Source organism: Acinonyx jubatus, chromosome A1 (genome assembly GCF_027475565.1).
Source record: "Acinonyx jubatus isolate Ajub_Pintada_27869175 chromosome A1, VMU_Ajub_asm_v1.0, whole genome shotgun sequence".
NCBI lineage: Eukaryota > Metazoa > Chordata > Mammalia > Carnivora > Felidae > Acinonyx > Acinonyx jubatus.
Window position 1 is genome coordinate 170,537,727 of NC_069380.1, and position 15,735 is coordinate 170,553,461.

Genomic DNA, 15,735 nt, shown 5'->3' on the forward strand with positions numbered 1-15,735 from the left:
GGAAAGTTTGTCCCTCTGCGCGATCCGGCACTCAGAGGTCGTTGCTAGGTGCCGACCTTCCGCTTCTTCACATCTGATTGGATCTCACGCAAAAATTGAGGCGGGGTTTTACCGTAGCGCGCCTGCGTACAGCAAAGGATGGAGGACTCGGAACCTGAACGGAAGGTGGGAGCGAGGTAGGGGTCGGTGCGGGTGGCGAGCAGCTGTGAAAGCGGGGGCCTGGGCCTGATTCATGTGGATCTGTAGCGTGTTCGCACAGATGAAGCGACTGCCACAGGAAGCCGCTCCGAGGCGGAGGATGAGGACGACGAAGACTACGTGCCTTACGTGCCTTTGCGACAGCGGCGGCAACTGTTGGTGAGGGCCTCGGGTCAGAAGAGAAATGAGGGTGTGGGAGGGAGGGTGGCATCCAGTGGAGTGAGCTGTCAGTAGTTGGGACCGTGGCCCCTAGGCAAACCAGGGACTGCCAGTCTGATCTGAGGGGTAGGGCACCTCCATGTCGCGTGGCACAGGACCCTCTCCCAAAAGCCAAGATTCTGACGCAGGCCCCCTGGGCCCGATACTCCGCTTTGTCTTGGGCTTGGCTCTGAGGGGCGCTGGTGGAACCTCAGCTCCAGAAGCTATTGCAACGAAGGCGCAAAGGAGCTGCGGAGGAGGAGCTGCAGGACAGCGGCAGCGAGCCCCGGGGAGATGAGGACGACATCCCTCTGGGCCCACAGTCCAACGTCAGCCTCCTGGATCAGCACCAGCACCTTAAAGAGAAGGCTGAAGGTGTGCTGGGAAGCAGCGGGGAGGCTCAATTTGGTGCACTGCTTTGGCATGTCTCTGACATCTGCTTCTTTTCTCAGCTCGCAAGGAGTCTGCCAAGGAGAAGCAGCTGAAAGAAGAGGAAAAGATCCTGGAGAGTGTGGCAGAGGGCCGAGGTATGGTTGTAGTCAGGCAAGGGGAGAGGTGGACTAAGCCTCCTCCCTAGCCCCAGGCATGTTATATCTGAAGGTCCTGGCCTCTGGGAAGCAAGAGCCATCCCTGAGCCAGATCTGTCTCCTCAGCTTTGATGTCAGTGAAGGAAATGGCCAAGGGAATCACATATGACGATCCAATCAAAACCAGGTATGTCTTTCTAGTCTGTGGAAAAGCAGTCATCTTTACTTGGAATGGTATGTAGCTGAGCCTGGCAGGGACACCCCAGAGCCAGCTGTGCCTGGGACCTCTCTTGACCCCCACCACCCACTCACAGTTGGACCCCTCCCCGTTATGTCCTGAGCATGTCTGAAGAGCGGCATGAGCGCGTGAGGAAGAAGTATCACATCCTGGTGGAAGGAGATGGTATCCCACCACCCATAAAGAGCTTCAAGGAAATGAAATTTCCTGCAGGTACTGGGAATTTGATGGTCAAACAACTGTGAGCCTGTGTCCCAGCCTCCCCTGAGCTTAGCATCTCAGCGATGAGTCAGGTAGTGAGAATGGAGGGATTTGAGGAGGGGTTTCTTTAGGTTTGAATTACATTTGCCCCAGTTGTCCCTATTTACTGTCCTCTGCCATTAGGGAGCTTCAGTGGGCAAGTGACATTAGCCTTAAATGGACCTGGGTGCAAATCCTGCCTCCACTCAGCCTAGAAGTCTTGGACAAGTCTATTTTTCTCTCTCTCTTTCTCTGGGCCTCATTTGTAACTCAAAGAGGGTAGTGCTAATTTTACAGCTTTGGGGGCCTGATAAAGTATCCATGAGACACAAGGATGATGCTAAAGTTGTTTTCCATAGCCATCCTGAGAGGCCTGAAGAAGAAAGGCATCCACCACCCAACACCCATTCAGATCCAGGGCATCCCTACCATGTGAGTATGGGGGGCCCTGAAGAGGGTGGTGATGGGAAGGAGTCGTCACTAGGTATCCATCTGGAGACCCATTCCCTGCATTCTACTGAACCTGATCATCGGGCCTGTTCTCTCCCAATAGCCTGTCTGGCCGTGACATGATAGGTATTGCCTTCACGGGTTCAGGCAAGACATTGGTGTTCACATTGCCTGTCATCATGTTCTGCCTGGAACAAGAAAAGAGGTTACCTTTCTCCAAGCGTGAAGGGCCCTATGGACTCATCATCTGTCCCTCAGTAAGTAAGCCAGGCTGGAGGGCAGGGCAGAGACAGGCCTGCCTTCTGGTGCTAACCTCTGCCCCTGTGCCTGCAGCGGGAGCTGGCCCGGCAGACCCACGGCATCCTGGAGTATTATTGCCGCCTGCTACAGGAGGATAGCTCCCCACTCCTGCGCTGCGCTCTCTGCATTGGGGGCATGTCTGTCAAAGAGCAGATGGAAACCATCCGACAGTGAGCATAAGCACCCCCTGGGCCTCCCCAGAGCCCCTAGATAAGCCAAAGGGCCCTTTGCTTTAACTACCCCCACATACCCTTACAGAAACCTTCTGTGGACCTAGTCCTCAAGAAGCTTTTTGTCTGATGGTGAGATCAGTTGGGTTGGGACAGAGGGATGTGGTAAGGTACTGTGGGAGGACAACAGATGGAATGGGGACATTTGGGAGGTCAGGGGGTCAGGGCATTCTGGGCAGAAGGCACAGAGGTGGAGGACCCAGGGTTTCCAGGAAGGTCAGAGCCATCCAGTGTGGTCCATCATGGAAGCTGAGGCACTAGGACAGGGCTGGATCCATGGCCTTTCCACACAGCGCAGTCCCTAGGAGACAATGCCAGATGCCCTGGACCAGGCTCTGGGGTCACAGACCGGCCAGACCTAGACCCTTCTTTCCAAGGCATTCCCAGTCTCAAGGAAGATTCAGATACAGAAAAGATTAATTCCGCATACCAGGAAAGTGAGCCCGTCAACACCTACAAAGGGAGTTACAGGAGCACAGACTAAGGCCTATTTGGAGATTCAGATAAACCCTCCTGGGGGCAAGGGGAGTGAGTGATCTAGAAGGGGGAAGGATATGCAAGCAGAGGTGACTCATGGCTGGGTAGGAGCTCTGGAGCAGAGCAGTGGTCAAGAAAGCTGTAGCCCCTTCCAGGAGAGATGTGTTTTGCAAGTAGGGCAGGGTGGCGGAAGTGATGAGGGGACAGATGAGGAGAGACAGGAAAGAGGCCAGAGGGCAGAATGAGCAGAGTGGCAGCCCTTAGGTGCAAGGATGGGCAGGTAGCCCTGACCTCAGGGTCTCTTCTTGATCTCCAGTGGTGTGCATATGATGGTGGCCACCCCTGGGCGCCTCATGGATCTGCTGCAGAAGAAGATGGTCAGCCTAGACATCTGTCGCTACCTGGCTCTGGACGAGGCTGACCGCATGATTGACATGGGTTTCGAGGGCGACATCCGCACCATCTTCTCCTACTTCAAGGTGCCCATGCCTGCCTGGCCAGGGCTTCTGGCCACCCTCCCCAGGACGCCACATTCAACTGTGGCAGGCCCTGAGGCCCTGCACTGCACACCCACCGGCCCTGATTCAGGGGGCTACATCCCAGCTCCTTGGTCTTCCCAGGCCTCCCATTCCCTCATTCCCACCCTGCTCTTTCTCAGGGCCAGCGGCAGACCCTACTTTTCAGTGCCACCATGCCTAAGAAGATTCAGAACTTTGCCAAGAGTGCCCTGGTAAAGCCTGTCACAATCAACGTGGGACGTGCTGGAGCCGCCAGCCTGGATGTCATCCAGGTAGGCAGGCACTCCTGATGAGGACACCTTCTAGGGTCTCTTTTGTGAGGGTTGGATCTGGCTAGGCTCCATCAAAGCTGTTGGAGTAGGGTTGAGGGACCACCTTGTGGTCACTGGGGGTTTCATCTAAGCCTCAGCCCTTAGCAGCAGACATTCTTAGGGTGACCAGTCCTTGATGACAATAGGCTTCTGGTCCCCTCCCAGCCAGGATTGGGGGCCCAGGCTCTGTGGCAGGGTCATGGCTGGTGAGCCCATTTGCAGGCCCACCTGACCTGGCCCCTGTGGTGGCAGGAGGTCGAATATGTGAAGGAAGAGGCCAAGATGGTATACCTGCTCGAGTGCCTACAGAAAACACCCCCACCCGTGAGTGCAGCCAGCCAGGCTGACCCTGGACCTCTGGGATGAAGGGGAGAGGGCAGTGAGGGGTAGTATGCTGGAGAAGGTTGGGCATGCCCAGTTGGAGTCAACCCTCATGACTGGAGTTGGTCCTCTGGACAGGTGCTCATCTTTGCGGAGAAGAAGGCAGATGTGGATGCCATCCACGAGTACTTGCTGCTCAAGGGGGTTGAAGCGGTGGCCATCCATGGGGGCAAAGGTCAGAGTAGTGCATGCATAGGCATGGATTCTGCTGCCATTGCAGCCCCTCACCTAAACCCTTTCCCTGCCTGGTGAGCCTAGCACTACTTCCCAGACTCCTGCTGTCACTCTGATGGCTCCTGCCTCACCTTCCCCAGACCAGGAGGAACGGACCAAGGCCATCGAGGCATTCCGGGAAGGCAAGAAGGATGTCCTGGTGGCCACAGACGTAGCCTCCAAGGGCTTGGATTTCCCTGCCATCCAGCATGTCATAAATTATGACATGCCTGAGGAGATCGAGAACTACGGTGGGGAGCTTGGGGGTCAGCGGTGCGGGCTAGACCCCAACCCATGGGCAGTGGGCCAGAGGATCTTTTCCCTCTCTCTGCAGTGCACCGTATCGGCCGTACCGGGCGCTCAGGAAACACAGGTATTGCCACGACCTTCATCAACAAGGCCTGTGGTAAGTCTGCCACCAGGGCCACCTCAGCTGTCCTCTGGGTCATCTGCCTGTGGCTACATGGGTCTTGGCTACAGGGCCCAGGGTTGGTCCTGATGGTTCCATCCTTACCTCCACAGATGAGTCGGTGCTGATGGACCTCAAAGCCCTGCTGCTAGAGGCTAAGCAGAAGGTACCACCCGTGCTGCAAGTGCTACACTGTGGAGATGAGTCCATGCTGGACATTGGAGGTGACTGTGGAGCAGGAGTGGGGGTCCAGTGGGGGGGTGGGGGGGGACATGACAGGAACACCAGAAAACAAGTTTGTGCTGCACATCAGAGGGCAGGGGCAGGAGGTCCTGGGGGAGCCAAGGTCTGGGATATGGAGCCTGGCCTTGCAATCATTCTGACTCTCACCCCTGTGCCCCCAGGAGAGCGTGGCTGTGCCTTCTGTGGTGGCCTGGGCCATCGAATCACGGACTGCCCCAAACTGGAGGCTATGCAGACCAAGCAGGTCAGCAACATTGGCCGCAAGGATTACCTGGCTCACAGCTCCATGGACTTCTAAGCCATCTATCATACCTTGTCTCCAAGAGGCCTCAGTCTCTAGCCACCTCCCACATACACACCAGCCCCTTGGACAAAAAGCCAGCATCCTCGGCCCAGCTGGCCTGGGCTGGGCCAGGCTGGGCCTGGCTGCCTGCTCCCTGTGTCCCCCAGGATTCTATTTTTGTTCCCCTTTACCCCAGTTGTCATTAAAGCACAAGCCTCTCTGGTCTCAGCCCAGCCCCGCCTCTGTGTTTCGTCTTACCTGACCCCTGCTTCCTGGGTAGGCCTCACCCTCTGACTTCCATAGCCCCTCTGAGGCAGGGAACTGGCATCTCCTACTGCTACCGCCAACACTCAGCCTGCTGGGTCTTAGTTGTGGAAGCAGCCATGTAGCTGGGGTCCCCTTCTGGGGGCTATGGCTATCTCCTCTGCTGCTAGCTGGATTGCTGACTCGAGAGACCGCATTGGTGGGCCAAGGGGAAATGGTTGGGTTTTCTGGTCTCTGGTTGGCTCTTTATAATCTCCAGCCTTGCCCCAGCCTCCCTCTTCCTGTCAGCTGAATGAAGCTCTTGGGGCCCCTTGGGAGGCGACTTCCTGCCTCAGGCCCCCTGCCCACTTGCTGGCCCACACAGGCTCCCAGTAGGAACCCTCTGTTCCCCTCACCGAGGGGGTAAGCAGATGCCACAGGACTGCTGCTCAAGCCACTAGTGCTCACTTACCTCACTCCGTGCCCAGCTCTCTGTTGGGCTCAGGATCCAGGCAATCCAGATAGACGTCTGCTGGGAAGCTCCTAGGTAAGTGGCAGAGGCAGATGAGAAATGAATAACGGGGTGGCGGTCAGGAGACCGCTGGCAAATGGAACAGGATTTCAGCATCTGGCAAGGGGTAGGCAGAGGAAGAGCACTGGCAACGATTTCTCTGTGCCCGGCACTTCATGTGCAAGACCACATGCTTATCCCAGCAGGACAGCAGTTGCTCAAGCCATGTTTGTCACTTGGTGTTTGGTTTGGGGCAAGTTACCTAATGTTTCTGAGCCTCAATTTCCTCATCATTGAAATGGCAATGAGCATGCAAAGGACATGGTGTCAAGCTACTGGAGCTCGGGGCTGCCCGGACTGCACTGGATACAAAGCCAGCTGGAAAGACCCTTGGAAGGATTTCCTGCCCGCACCCCATATGTGACCCCAAACGGTATTGCTTAGCCTGGTTACACATTCCTTTCTAAACGTGGCATTGAATGAGTGACATGAGTCTGTCCCCAGAATTCAGACACACACTCAGAGCCCCGATATTAGCCTCTGGCAAGGTGAGGCAAAAAAAAAAAAAAAAAAAAAAGTGCCCAGCAAGAAGCAAAGTTTAAAAAAGAACATGTGAACTCTCTAGGGGCCTACTGGGGGCACACCACCCACACTCATATGACCAGGCCTTGCCATGAGGACTGAGCTTCACTGGTGGGGCCCTGGTGCTCAGACAGCGTGGGGTGGTCAAGGGGACCTCCCAGGGGAAGAGGCAGCCTGGCGCTGGAGTGGCACAGTGATAGGGGGTTCCCTGGAGGCATTGGGCTGAAGGGAGGTAGAGGCCAGAACACAGCATCTTGAGTGATGCACTGAGGAGCCCAGGCTAGACCCAAGGGCAGTGGGAAACCAGGAAAGGCTTGGGAAGGGGAGAGACCGGTTGGTTTGGGGCTGATAGAAAGGACCATGGTGGGCCCTGTGGGACAGTGGTTCAAAGGGGAGATGTGAGGCTGGCAATGGACAGGGGCTGTGAAGACAGGAGCAAATGAATATTAGAAATATTTCCAAGATAAAGACAAGCAGAGTAGGACTGAGAGGGTACCAATCAGGGCTCAAGAGTGGGAAAGCAGGGAATTGGCCAGTCTGGCTAGAGAGGGGGTCCTGGGGCAGGGCTGTGGGAATGTCAGGTGCTGGGGTGTACAACCACCCTGCACAGAGGAGAGGTTGGAGCTTATGACTCACAGCCAGCTGACCCAGGTGCAGACATAGGTCATTTGCCATCCAGCGGTCTGAGGCCCCTGCCAGGGCCAGGCACATGTGGGCACCTTGGGCCAACTGAACCCCAAGGGAGAAATATGTGATGCCCCTACCCATTCCTAGCTCCTTTACTGAAGACAGGCTCCCCTCCCCCTCCCCAGCCCTGCAGCTGCCTCTCTGGACAGAGGGAGGGGGAAGTGGCCAGAAGGGGAAGTGTGAAGAGTTCCCCTCTGGCCTGTCACCAGTCTCCTCGGGCCGTCGGAGTGGCAGCCCTGGGGCCTGGCTGCGGCCATGGAGCCTCTGGAGACTCCCATCAAGGACGGCATCCTCTACCAGCAGCACGTCAAGTTTGGAAAGGTGAGGACCCTGGCTGGCAGGCAGCTGCCCAGGACAGTAGGCTTCTGCCCCAGCCTCAGCCTACTAGGACCTAGGAGAATGGGGAAGGGAGTCAGGGTGGGGGACCCAAGCAAGGTGTTGGGGAGTAGAACAGAACCCCATTCTCAGCCTGAGTGGGTTGGGCTGAGTGGGCCTTTTTGAGACTCTGCCTTGCTTACGGATGGGGAAGCCAAGTGTGGGGAGGATCTAAGACTCCAAACCTTGGGGCAGAGCAGAGCTGCAAGGGTAGCTAACCCAACAGCCTTCCGCCCTGTGTAGTAGAGGCACCTAGGCCCCTTGAGAGAAGGCCAGGGGCTGAGCTGGAGGAGCCCCACCCTGCAGAAGAGGGCTCAGCTCCTCCCAGCTCTGTTAAGGGACATAGGGGAGTTTACCTTTCTCACCAGGCGGTAGGCCCTACACCCTCACAGCTCAGCTGCAGCTGCTGCCTGGTCAGATAAACAGTCTGTTTCCTTTGCTTTACGCTATTTGCATGTTTCCTTCCTTGCCGTCATGAGACTGAGGCCTTCCTCCTGCCCCAGGCCTTGTCCCTCTGGCCCAAGTGATCTTTTCTTTGGGTGTTAGGGGGTACCAACATAATGGTAGTGTCAGGTGACCTGCTTAGCTGCTAGATACTTCGGAGACATGATCCAGTAGAAGCCTCAACCTTGTGTTCTCATAACTTTTTGAGATATGAGGGCACTAGTGCCCGGGGGGGGGGGGCGGGGGGTGGTCACAGGCAATTTGTGGAGTGGATTTGAACCCACAAATGACTGGCCCCAAGCACAGACTTCCCCCTGCTGGGCCGGCCCTGGCAAGGCCTCCTCCTCTGGGGCAAGCAGAGGCCAGCCTGGATGGTCAGGAGCATTTGCCAAGCAGCTTGTGCAGAGCTGAGCTATGGGGAGAACTGCTACCCAAGGGTCTTATCCCTCATCCTCATCTCCCACAGAAGTCCTGGCGAAAAGTATGGGGTCTGCTGTATGCAGGAGGCCCATCAGGTGTGGCACGGCTGGAAAGCTGGGAGGTCCGGGATGGTGGCCTGGGGCCAGCAGGTGACAGGTCTGCGGGACCTGGCCGACGTGGGGAACGGCGGGTCATCCGCCTGGCTGACTGCGTGTCTGTGCTGCCTGCTGATGGTGAGAACTGCCCCAGAGACACTGGTGCCTTCCTGCTCACCACCACAGAGCGCAGTCATCTACTGGCCGCACAGCATCGCCAGGAGTGGATGGGCCCCATCTGTCAGCTGGCCTTCCAGGTGAGCATAAGGCTGGTGGGCAGAGCAGCCAGGGGCCAGAGGTGGACCACCTGACTCCCCCACCTTGTTCATCTCCATGCTCATTCACATCCTATCACTCAGCAAGTACCTGCCAAGTACCCATAAGCCTAGGGAAATAGCCCAGAAGCTCACAGAATGAATCTCCAGTGGCCATACATGCTATGGAGAACATGAAAGCCCGAGTAGGACCAGGGGTGAATGGCAGGACATTAGATGGGAAGGCCTCTCAGGAAGGGACAGTGAGACTGAGTCCTCAAAGACAAATAAGGACCCACCAGGCAAAGATCTGAGGGAAGAGTGATGCAGACACTAAGGTCTGAGAAGCGTCCTGAACAGAGGGAGCAGAGTGGGCAAAGGCCCTGAGGCAGGGAAAAGTTTGGTATGTTAAAAGGGCAGAAAGGCCAGCGTGGCTGGAGGGTAAGGAATGGGTAGGAACCCAGGAGGGAGCAAAACTGGAGAATATGGTGGGACCAGCTGAAACTACTTTAGGACACATGCAGAGTTTGGAATTTTATTCTGAGTGAGAGAAGCCTTTGGCGGGGGTGGGGGGTCTTTGGGGAGCCAGGGACTGAGAGCTTTAAAGCTTCACAGGGTCTGTGATAGACCAAAAGGAAATGAGGCTGGAGGTTCCTCAAAAAGTTAAACATAGAGTTGCCATATGACCTAGCAATTCCACTAGTAGGTGTATACCCAAGAGAATTGAAACAGGTGTTCAAATAGCACTTGTATGAGAACACTCAGAGCAGCGTTATTCACAATAGCTCAAAGGTGCAGACAACCCCAATGTCCATTACCAATGAATGGATAAACCAAATGTAGTCCATCCATACAACAGAATGTTACATGGCCATATAAAAAAGAATGAGGTACTGATATATGCTAATACCATAAATGAACCTGGAGACCATCATGCTAAGTAAAAGGAGCCAGACACAAAAGACCACATATTAGTATGATTCTATTCATGTGAAACACCAAGAATAGGCAAATCCATAGGGACAGACAGCATATTTGTTGTTGCCAGAGGCTGGGGGAAGGGGGACCGGGGAGTGACTGCTTATGGGTACAGGGTTTCCATTCGGAACAATGAACAAATTCTGGAATTAGATAAAGGTGATCGTTGCACAATCTTGTGACTATACCAAAACCACTGAATTATACACTTTAAAATGGTGAAATGGTAACTTTTATGTTGTGTATTTCAACACAATATTTTAAATTAAAAACAAACAAATGAAGAAAATGAACAGGAGCAAGAAAACCAGTGAGGAAGCTGTTGCATATGACCCTGGCCATACTACTATGGGCCAAGGTGGTTGTGGAGGAGGTGCTGATAGAGCTCCGAGGAATTGAGGGGATGAGGAGTTGGAAGGGGGAGTTGGCGAAAGAGGGCTTGGGGAGGATCTAGTAGCCAGTTCACTCATGTGTCCCATCCCTGAAGCTCCTGCCCCTTTGTCACTCCAAGCTGTTAGGGACACATACAGGCAGGCCCAGTCCCTGGCCAAGTGCAGGTGCAATGGGGACATCCTCTTGTGTGTCACTACTTTACAGCTCTCGGCACCCTCAAGGGGGAAGCTGGGGGTTGCAGGTGGGAAAATAGAGGGGTGCCCAAGGTCATGCAGTGGGTCAGGGGCAAAGCTGGAAGTGGCACTCAAGTCCCTAGGTTCTCCTGCTTGTCCTGGAGTCCTGGTTTACTGGCCCAGGGAAAGGATGTGGGAAGAGGAGTGGGGGTGAGGGCTCTAACTTCTGGCCTTTTTTCATTCCTTAGGGCACAGGAGAGTATCCCTCAGGATCAGGGGAGGTGGAGGCTCCCAAGAGGGGCCTGGTCCCCATGGAGGAGAATTCCATCTACTCCTCCTGGCAGGAAGGTGAGTCAGGGAGGTGCAGGTGCAGACTCAGCCATCCTATACTTGGGGCTGGGGCCTTTGGAGGACCCATATGGGCTGTACCTGATGCCTCACCACCATCCTGCCTGCAGAGGGCGAGTTTCCAGTAGTGGTACAGAGGACGGAGGCTGCCACCCGCTGCCAGCTGAAGGGGCCCTACCTCCTGGTGCTAGGCCAAGACACCATCCAGCTAAGGGAGCCCTCCAGCCCCCAGGCCCTCTACACCTGGCCCTATCGCTTCCTGCGCAAGTTCGGCTCTGACAAGGTGAGGTGCTGGGCAGCTACCCCACCCCACTGGCCCTGCTGGGAAGGGTGACAAGTGGAGGGGTGCCCCGGGTCCCTCCACCTCTAATCCGCCCAAACCACCCCCCACCCCCATGTCCAGGGCGTGTTCTCCTTTGAAGCCGGCCGCCGCTGTGACTCTGGCGAGGGCCTCTTCGCCTTCAGCAGCCCTCAAGCCCTCGACCTGTGCAGGGCTGTGGCTGCTGCCATTGGCCGCCAGCGGGAGCGGCTGCCAGAGCTGGCTGGGCCCCGGCCCTGTCCCCTGCCTCGGGCCACCTCCCTGCCTTCACTGGACCCACCAGGAGAGCTACGGGAGGTGCCCCCGGGGCCCGAGCCACCCAGCGCCCGGAGGGCGTGCCTGGTTGAGCCTGGGCCCCAGAGCCTACCCCTACTGCTGAGCCCGGCACCCCATGATGAGTCGGCACCTGGGCTCTATGCCTCAGTGTGCAAGCGAGCCAGCGTGCCCCCAGGCAAGGCTGAGCACCTCTATGAGAACCTGTGCATGCTGGAGGCAGGTCCTGTGCTGCCCAGGGATAGGGACCCGGAGCAGGAGGGTCCCAGCCGCCGCAGCCCCCTGGCCAGCCCCATCTACCATAACAGTGAGGACTTGGGTTGGCCTAGCCCTGCCCACGACAGCAGCCTGGAGGCCCAGTACCGGAGGCTGCTGGAACTGGAGCTGGATGACAGTGATGAGGTGGGGGGCTCTGGCCGCCCCAGTGCTCACTCAGGCTTCAAGGCCAAGCTAGTGACGCTGCTGAGCCGTGAGCGGAGGAAGGGCCCAGCCCCCTGCGACCGGCCCTGAAAGCCTTGTATGGATCTCTGCGACAGGAGAGAAAGGCGCTCTGCTCTCCCTGGGCCGGGAAGGCGGGCAAACAATGGACATCTGGGACACACACCTGCATCCACTCTAGCCTGCGGATATAAGGCAGGCAGCTTGGGGAGGACCCCTCATGTGCCCTGTGGGCCCCCCAATGTATAGTGTACAGATTTGCTGGTAATAAAACCTCCCAGCTCTGCTCTTGGTCCCACCTTATAGCCCACACTGTGCACCTCCAATCTTCAGCTCCTGGCAATGGCACTCACTGATCCACATGGACACACAGCCCCTCACTCACGTGTACTGCACCTAACACCAGTGCCCTGTACTAGGTTCTGGGGGACACACATAAGCCAGACTTAAACTTTGCGACCCGTGGGCTCAAGTCCACTAGAGCAGATGTATGGGGTGCAGATAATTATGGCCCGTATAGTCCTGGGCAATAAAAATGGCTGGGACAGTAGGACAGGAGGAGAAATTGGGCTTGCTGATGAGTGAGGTGTGAATTAAGTGTGAAGGGTAGGCAGGGCATTACCAGATGGGCAGCTAGCCCCAGGGCTTTCCAGGCTGAGTGTAGGTATGCACTGGCCCTGAGATGAAGGGAAAAGCATGGTCACAGAGGGCTCCAAGAGGCTGATAGGGAGTTGGTGGCAGAGCATGAGAGGCCTGACCATCCTGCAATGAGCTTGGTCTCATCTTCAGCAGAGAGACACAGCCAGATAAAGAAAGGAGCAGCAGGAAAACAAATTTGAGGGAGTCCAACTGGAGGCCAGGAAGCCTGAGCTGGGGAGGAAATAATGGGGGGGGAGCGGGGGGGGGGTCAAAGGGACTTCAAAGATCTGCACAACCAAAATGCCTGCTCCACTGAGACTTAAAAATGTACAGACACTTCTAGGGAAACTTGGGCCTCAGTCTCCTCAACTATCAAGGACAAAATTCAAATTACCTACAGGGCATGCATTCATTCCTTAGAGTTTTACTTACGTGCCTGTTCTATGCCAGGCACTGGGGACACAGCCATGTTCAAGACAGTGAGGTCCTGTTCTCAAGAAGCCCACGTTCCAGAAGGAGATAAGCAAACCTCTTGAAGACTGTAGTGCCCTCATGCTACTCTGGTCACTAACCCTGGGGCTTCCATGCACAAAAGCATCATGCCCCCCAAGAACCTGCCCCCCCCCAGCCCCTTGACCTCAACTGCGCCTCAACTGCCCATGCCCTTGGCACATCCTGAACCTCTTCTTCATGACATTGATGCTCCCTCAGCACAGTCTTGTTTCCAAGCATCCACCTCTGGCCACCTCCTTTTCTCCTTCCAGCCCTCTTCCTCAAGCATGGCCCATAAAGCTCCTCTTCAGCCTCATTGACTTACATGACCCTTTCCTCACCATCTGTGCAGTCACTGTCCGCATCCTTGTCCAACTTAGATTCTGTGCTCCACCAATGGAGTGACCCCCTTGTGCTCCTCTCTCCTTCCATCTTATTTGTCTGGCAAAGCACCCAGCTTCAGATGAACCCAATTCCCCTCTGTGCCTGCACCCTGGCAGCTGCCCATGGCCACGGAAATTACATAACCAGGCTGACCACCTTCTCTCATGTTGTGATCTCGAAGCTCAGATAGACAGATTCTCAGGAGAGATGCTTTCCTCCTCCCAAGACCTTCCTACCTTCTCCTCTTCATCCCTACCCATTCTCATCTCAAAGATATCCTGGAGAAATAGCAGCTGACAGAAGTGAACGCCATTGTCCTTCCACCACTTCATCAACAAGGGCCCCAGCAGCTGCACCATGTCCCTCCACCCCTGCAATGGAAGAAATGTCTGTTCCCCAGCCCGCACTCCAACCCCAGCTCCTTACTGCACAGCTCAGCACACTGAGCTGTCCCCTCTCCTCAGCCCAATGAATTCTACCATTCATGTAGAATTCTACCATTCTACCATGTAAACATGCTCCATAATTTAACATCTTTGAAGGAAACCCTTGGGGGCACCTAGGGGGCTCAGGCGGTTGAGCAATTAATTCTTGATTTCAGCTCAGGTCATGATCTCACGGTTCGTGAGGGTCTGTGCTGACAGTGCAGAGCCTGCTTGGGATTCTCTTTCTCTCTCTCTCTCTCTCTCCCTCTCTCTCTGTTCCTCCCCTGCTTGTGCACGCTTGCTCTCTCTCTTTCTCTCTCAAAATAAATAAACTTTAAAAAATAAATAAAAATAAAGAAAACCTTTGACCTCACATTCTTTCTTTTTTTTTTAATGTTTGCATTTACTTATCTTTGAGAGAGCGCATGCACAAGCAGGGGAGGGACAGAGACAGAGGGAGACAGAATCTGAAGCAGGCTCCAGGCTCTGAGCTGTCAGCACAGAGCCTGACACAGGCGCAAACCCAAAAACTGTGAGATTATGACTTGAGCCAAAATCATGTGCTCAACCGACTGAGCTACCCAGGCACCCCTTGACCTTGCATTCTGCTTCAGACCCTTCCCCATTCCCTTTTCCTCTTCACAGCGAAACTCCTCAAAAGAGTTGTTGATTACTTTCATTTCCACTTTCTCCTATTCTCCCTTTTGCCAATTCAAGTCTCCCCGTGGTCCCCCCTGCTCCATTACATCGCTCTTATCAGGGTCACCAACTTCCTTGCTCCCCAAAACAAAAGCAACCTGGCCTCCCTGGCTCCTCAGCAGCATTTGACACTCCACTTGGTTTTCTTCCATCCTCACAAATCTCTCCTTCCCAGCCTCTTCTGGCTCCTCCTCTGCCAGACTTCTGCCTGGTGCTCTGGCCTCAGACATGGTGTAGCTCAACTCTGGCTGCACACAGAATAACCTGGAGCCTTTTTATTTTTTATTTTTTTAAATATTTAATTACTTATTTTTGAGAAAGAGTGGTAGGAGCGAGCGTGCATGAGCAGAGGAGGGTCAGAGTGAGAGGGAAAGAGAGAATCCCAAGTAGGCTCCACATTGTCCGCACAGAGCCTGATGCAGGGCTCATGAAATCATGAACCATGAGATCATGACCTGAGCTGAAATCAAGGGTCAGATGCTTAACCGACTGAGCCACACAAGCGCCCACCTGGAGCCTTTTTAAAAATGCCCATGCCTGGGTCTGCACCCAGGGCCTGAGATTCCATCAGTCTGGGTGGGGCCTGGGCACCAGTGTGCTTTTTCAATGTCCCGCGTGATTTCAGTGTGAGTCCAAGGTGGAAAACCACTGCCCTAAGTGAGCCAAACCCGTCTCCCAGTTTCAAAGACCATCTAAATGCTCATGACTCCAAAAGATATATCTTCAGCACAGACCAGTCCCCCTGAGCAACAGATTTAAGAATCCAATTGCACGCTAGACTTCTGGATGTCTGAAAAGTATCTCCAAACGCAATGTGTGAAAAGAGGTTGTGGGCAGGGGGGGTTGTTTGCAGTGCTGGCCACAGACAGAAAAGTCTGGAAGGATGTTGAAATCATGGGGAGATAGATTTCCTTCCCACTTATGGAAGCTCCTCCTAAGACTTTACCCATGACAGGGAAAGTCTTCCCATGATCGCTCAGGTTGCCGGCCATAGGGCAAGCTAAGGCCAGGGGGATCCCCAGTCACTCTGGCTACAGCAGAGACCCCTTCACCCCATTGTGACAAGCCAGCCCTTGGCAGCTCAGCAAATCCCAGGACACACTGGAGGTTACTCAAAGTATTAGGGTGATGGCCAGAACTGGAACCCAGAACTCTGGATCTCTGTTCTGGCATGCTTTTCATTACAAATCCAAGCCTCTTTGCTTTATGGCAAAAAAGTTTTTGTGAGGTCCCAAATGGTCTATAAAAGAGAATGTCTTTGCAGATCTCCAGGATTCTAGGGCCTCACCCCGGAACTGCAGGTGTCCCAGACACTAGGGGGCACTGTGTCCTAGCCTGAGGCCTGTT

The 15,735-nt window shown here is 55.0% G+C and overlaps 2 protein-coding genes and 1 long non-coding RNA gene across 4 annotated transcripts in view; 2 read left to right on the forward strand and 1 right to left on the reverse strand.

Moving 5' to 3' along the window:
- DDX41 (DEAD-box helicase 41) lies at window positions 1–5,449 on the forward strand. Its single transcript, XM_015072750.3, has 17 exons — window positions 1–165; window positions 247–357; window positions 612–771; window positions 849–923; window positions 1,050–1,110; window positions 1,238–1,374; window positions 1,761–1,833; window positions 1,955–2,108; window positions 2,185–2,321; window positions 3,175–3,337; window positions 3,517–3,648; window positions 3,940–4,011; window positions 4,147–4,243; window positions 4,383–4,532; window positions 4,616–4,687; window positions 4,804–4,914; window positions 5,095–5,449. Exons 1-17 carry the CDS (start codon window positions 139–141, stop codon window positions 5,229–5,231), a joined length of 1,869 nt encoding a protein of 622 aa, XP_014928236.1. The 5' UTR covers window positions 1–138; the 3' UTR covers window positions 5,232–5,449.
- Window positions 5,443–15,735, reverse strand: part of LOC113592998 (uncharacterized) — a 14,921-nt gene continuing 4,628 nt past the window's right edge. The window contains exon 3 of one of the 2 annotated variants that reach the window (XR_003413009.2): window positions 5,443–6,002. This is a non-coding gene — a long non-coding RNA (uncharacterized LOC113592998). Of the gene's footprint in view, window positions 6,088–15,735 lie in introns of both variants that reach the window. The other variant, XR_003413011.2, reaches the window with a different exon arrangement.
- Window positions 5,854–12,040, forward strand: DOK3 (docking protein 3). The gene is made up of 6 exons (XM_015072751.3): window positions 5,854–6,006; window positions 7,365–7,560; window positions 8,525–8,830; window positions 10,620–10,719; window positions 10,830–11,002; window positions 11,123–12,040. The coding sequence occupies exons 2-6, from the start codon at window positions 7,495–7,497 to the stop codon at window positions 11,819–11,821; spliced, it is 1,344 nt and encodes a 447-aa protein (XP_014928237.1). The 5' UTR covers window positions 5,854–6,006; window positions 7,365–7,494; the 3' UTR covers window positions 11,822–12,040.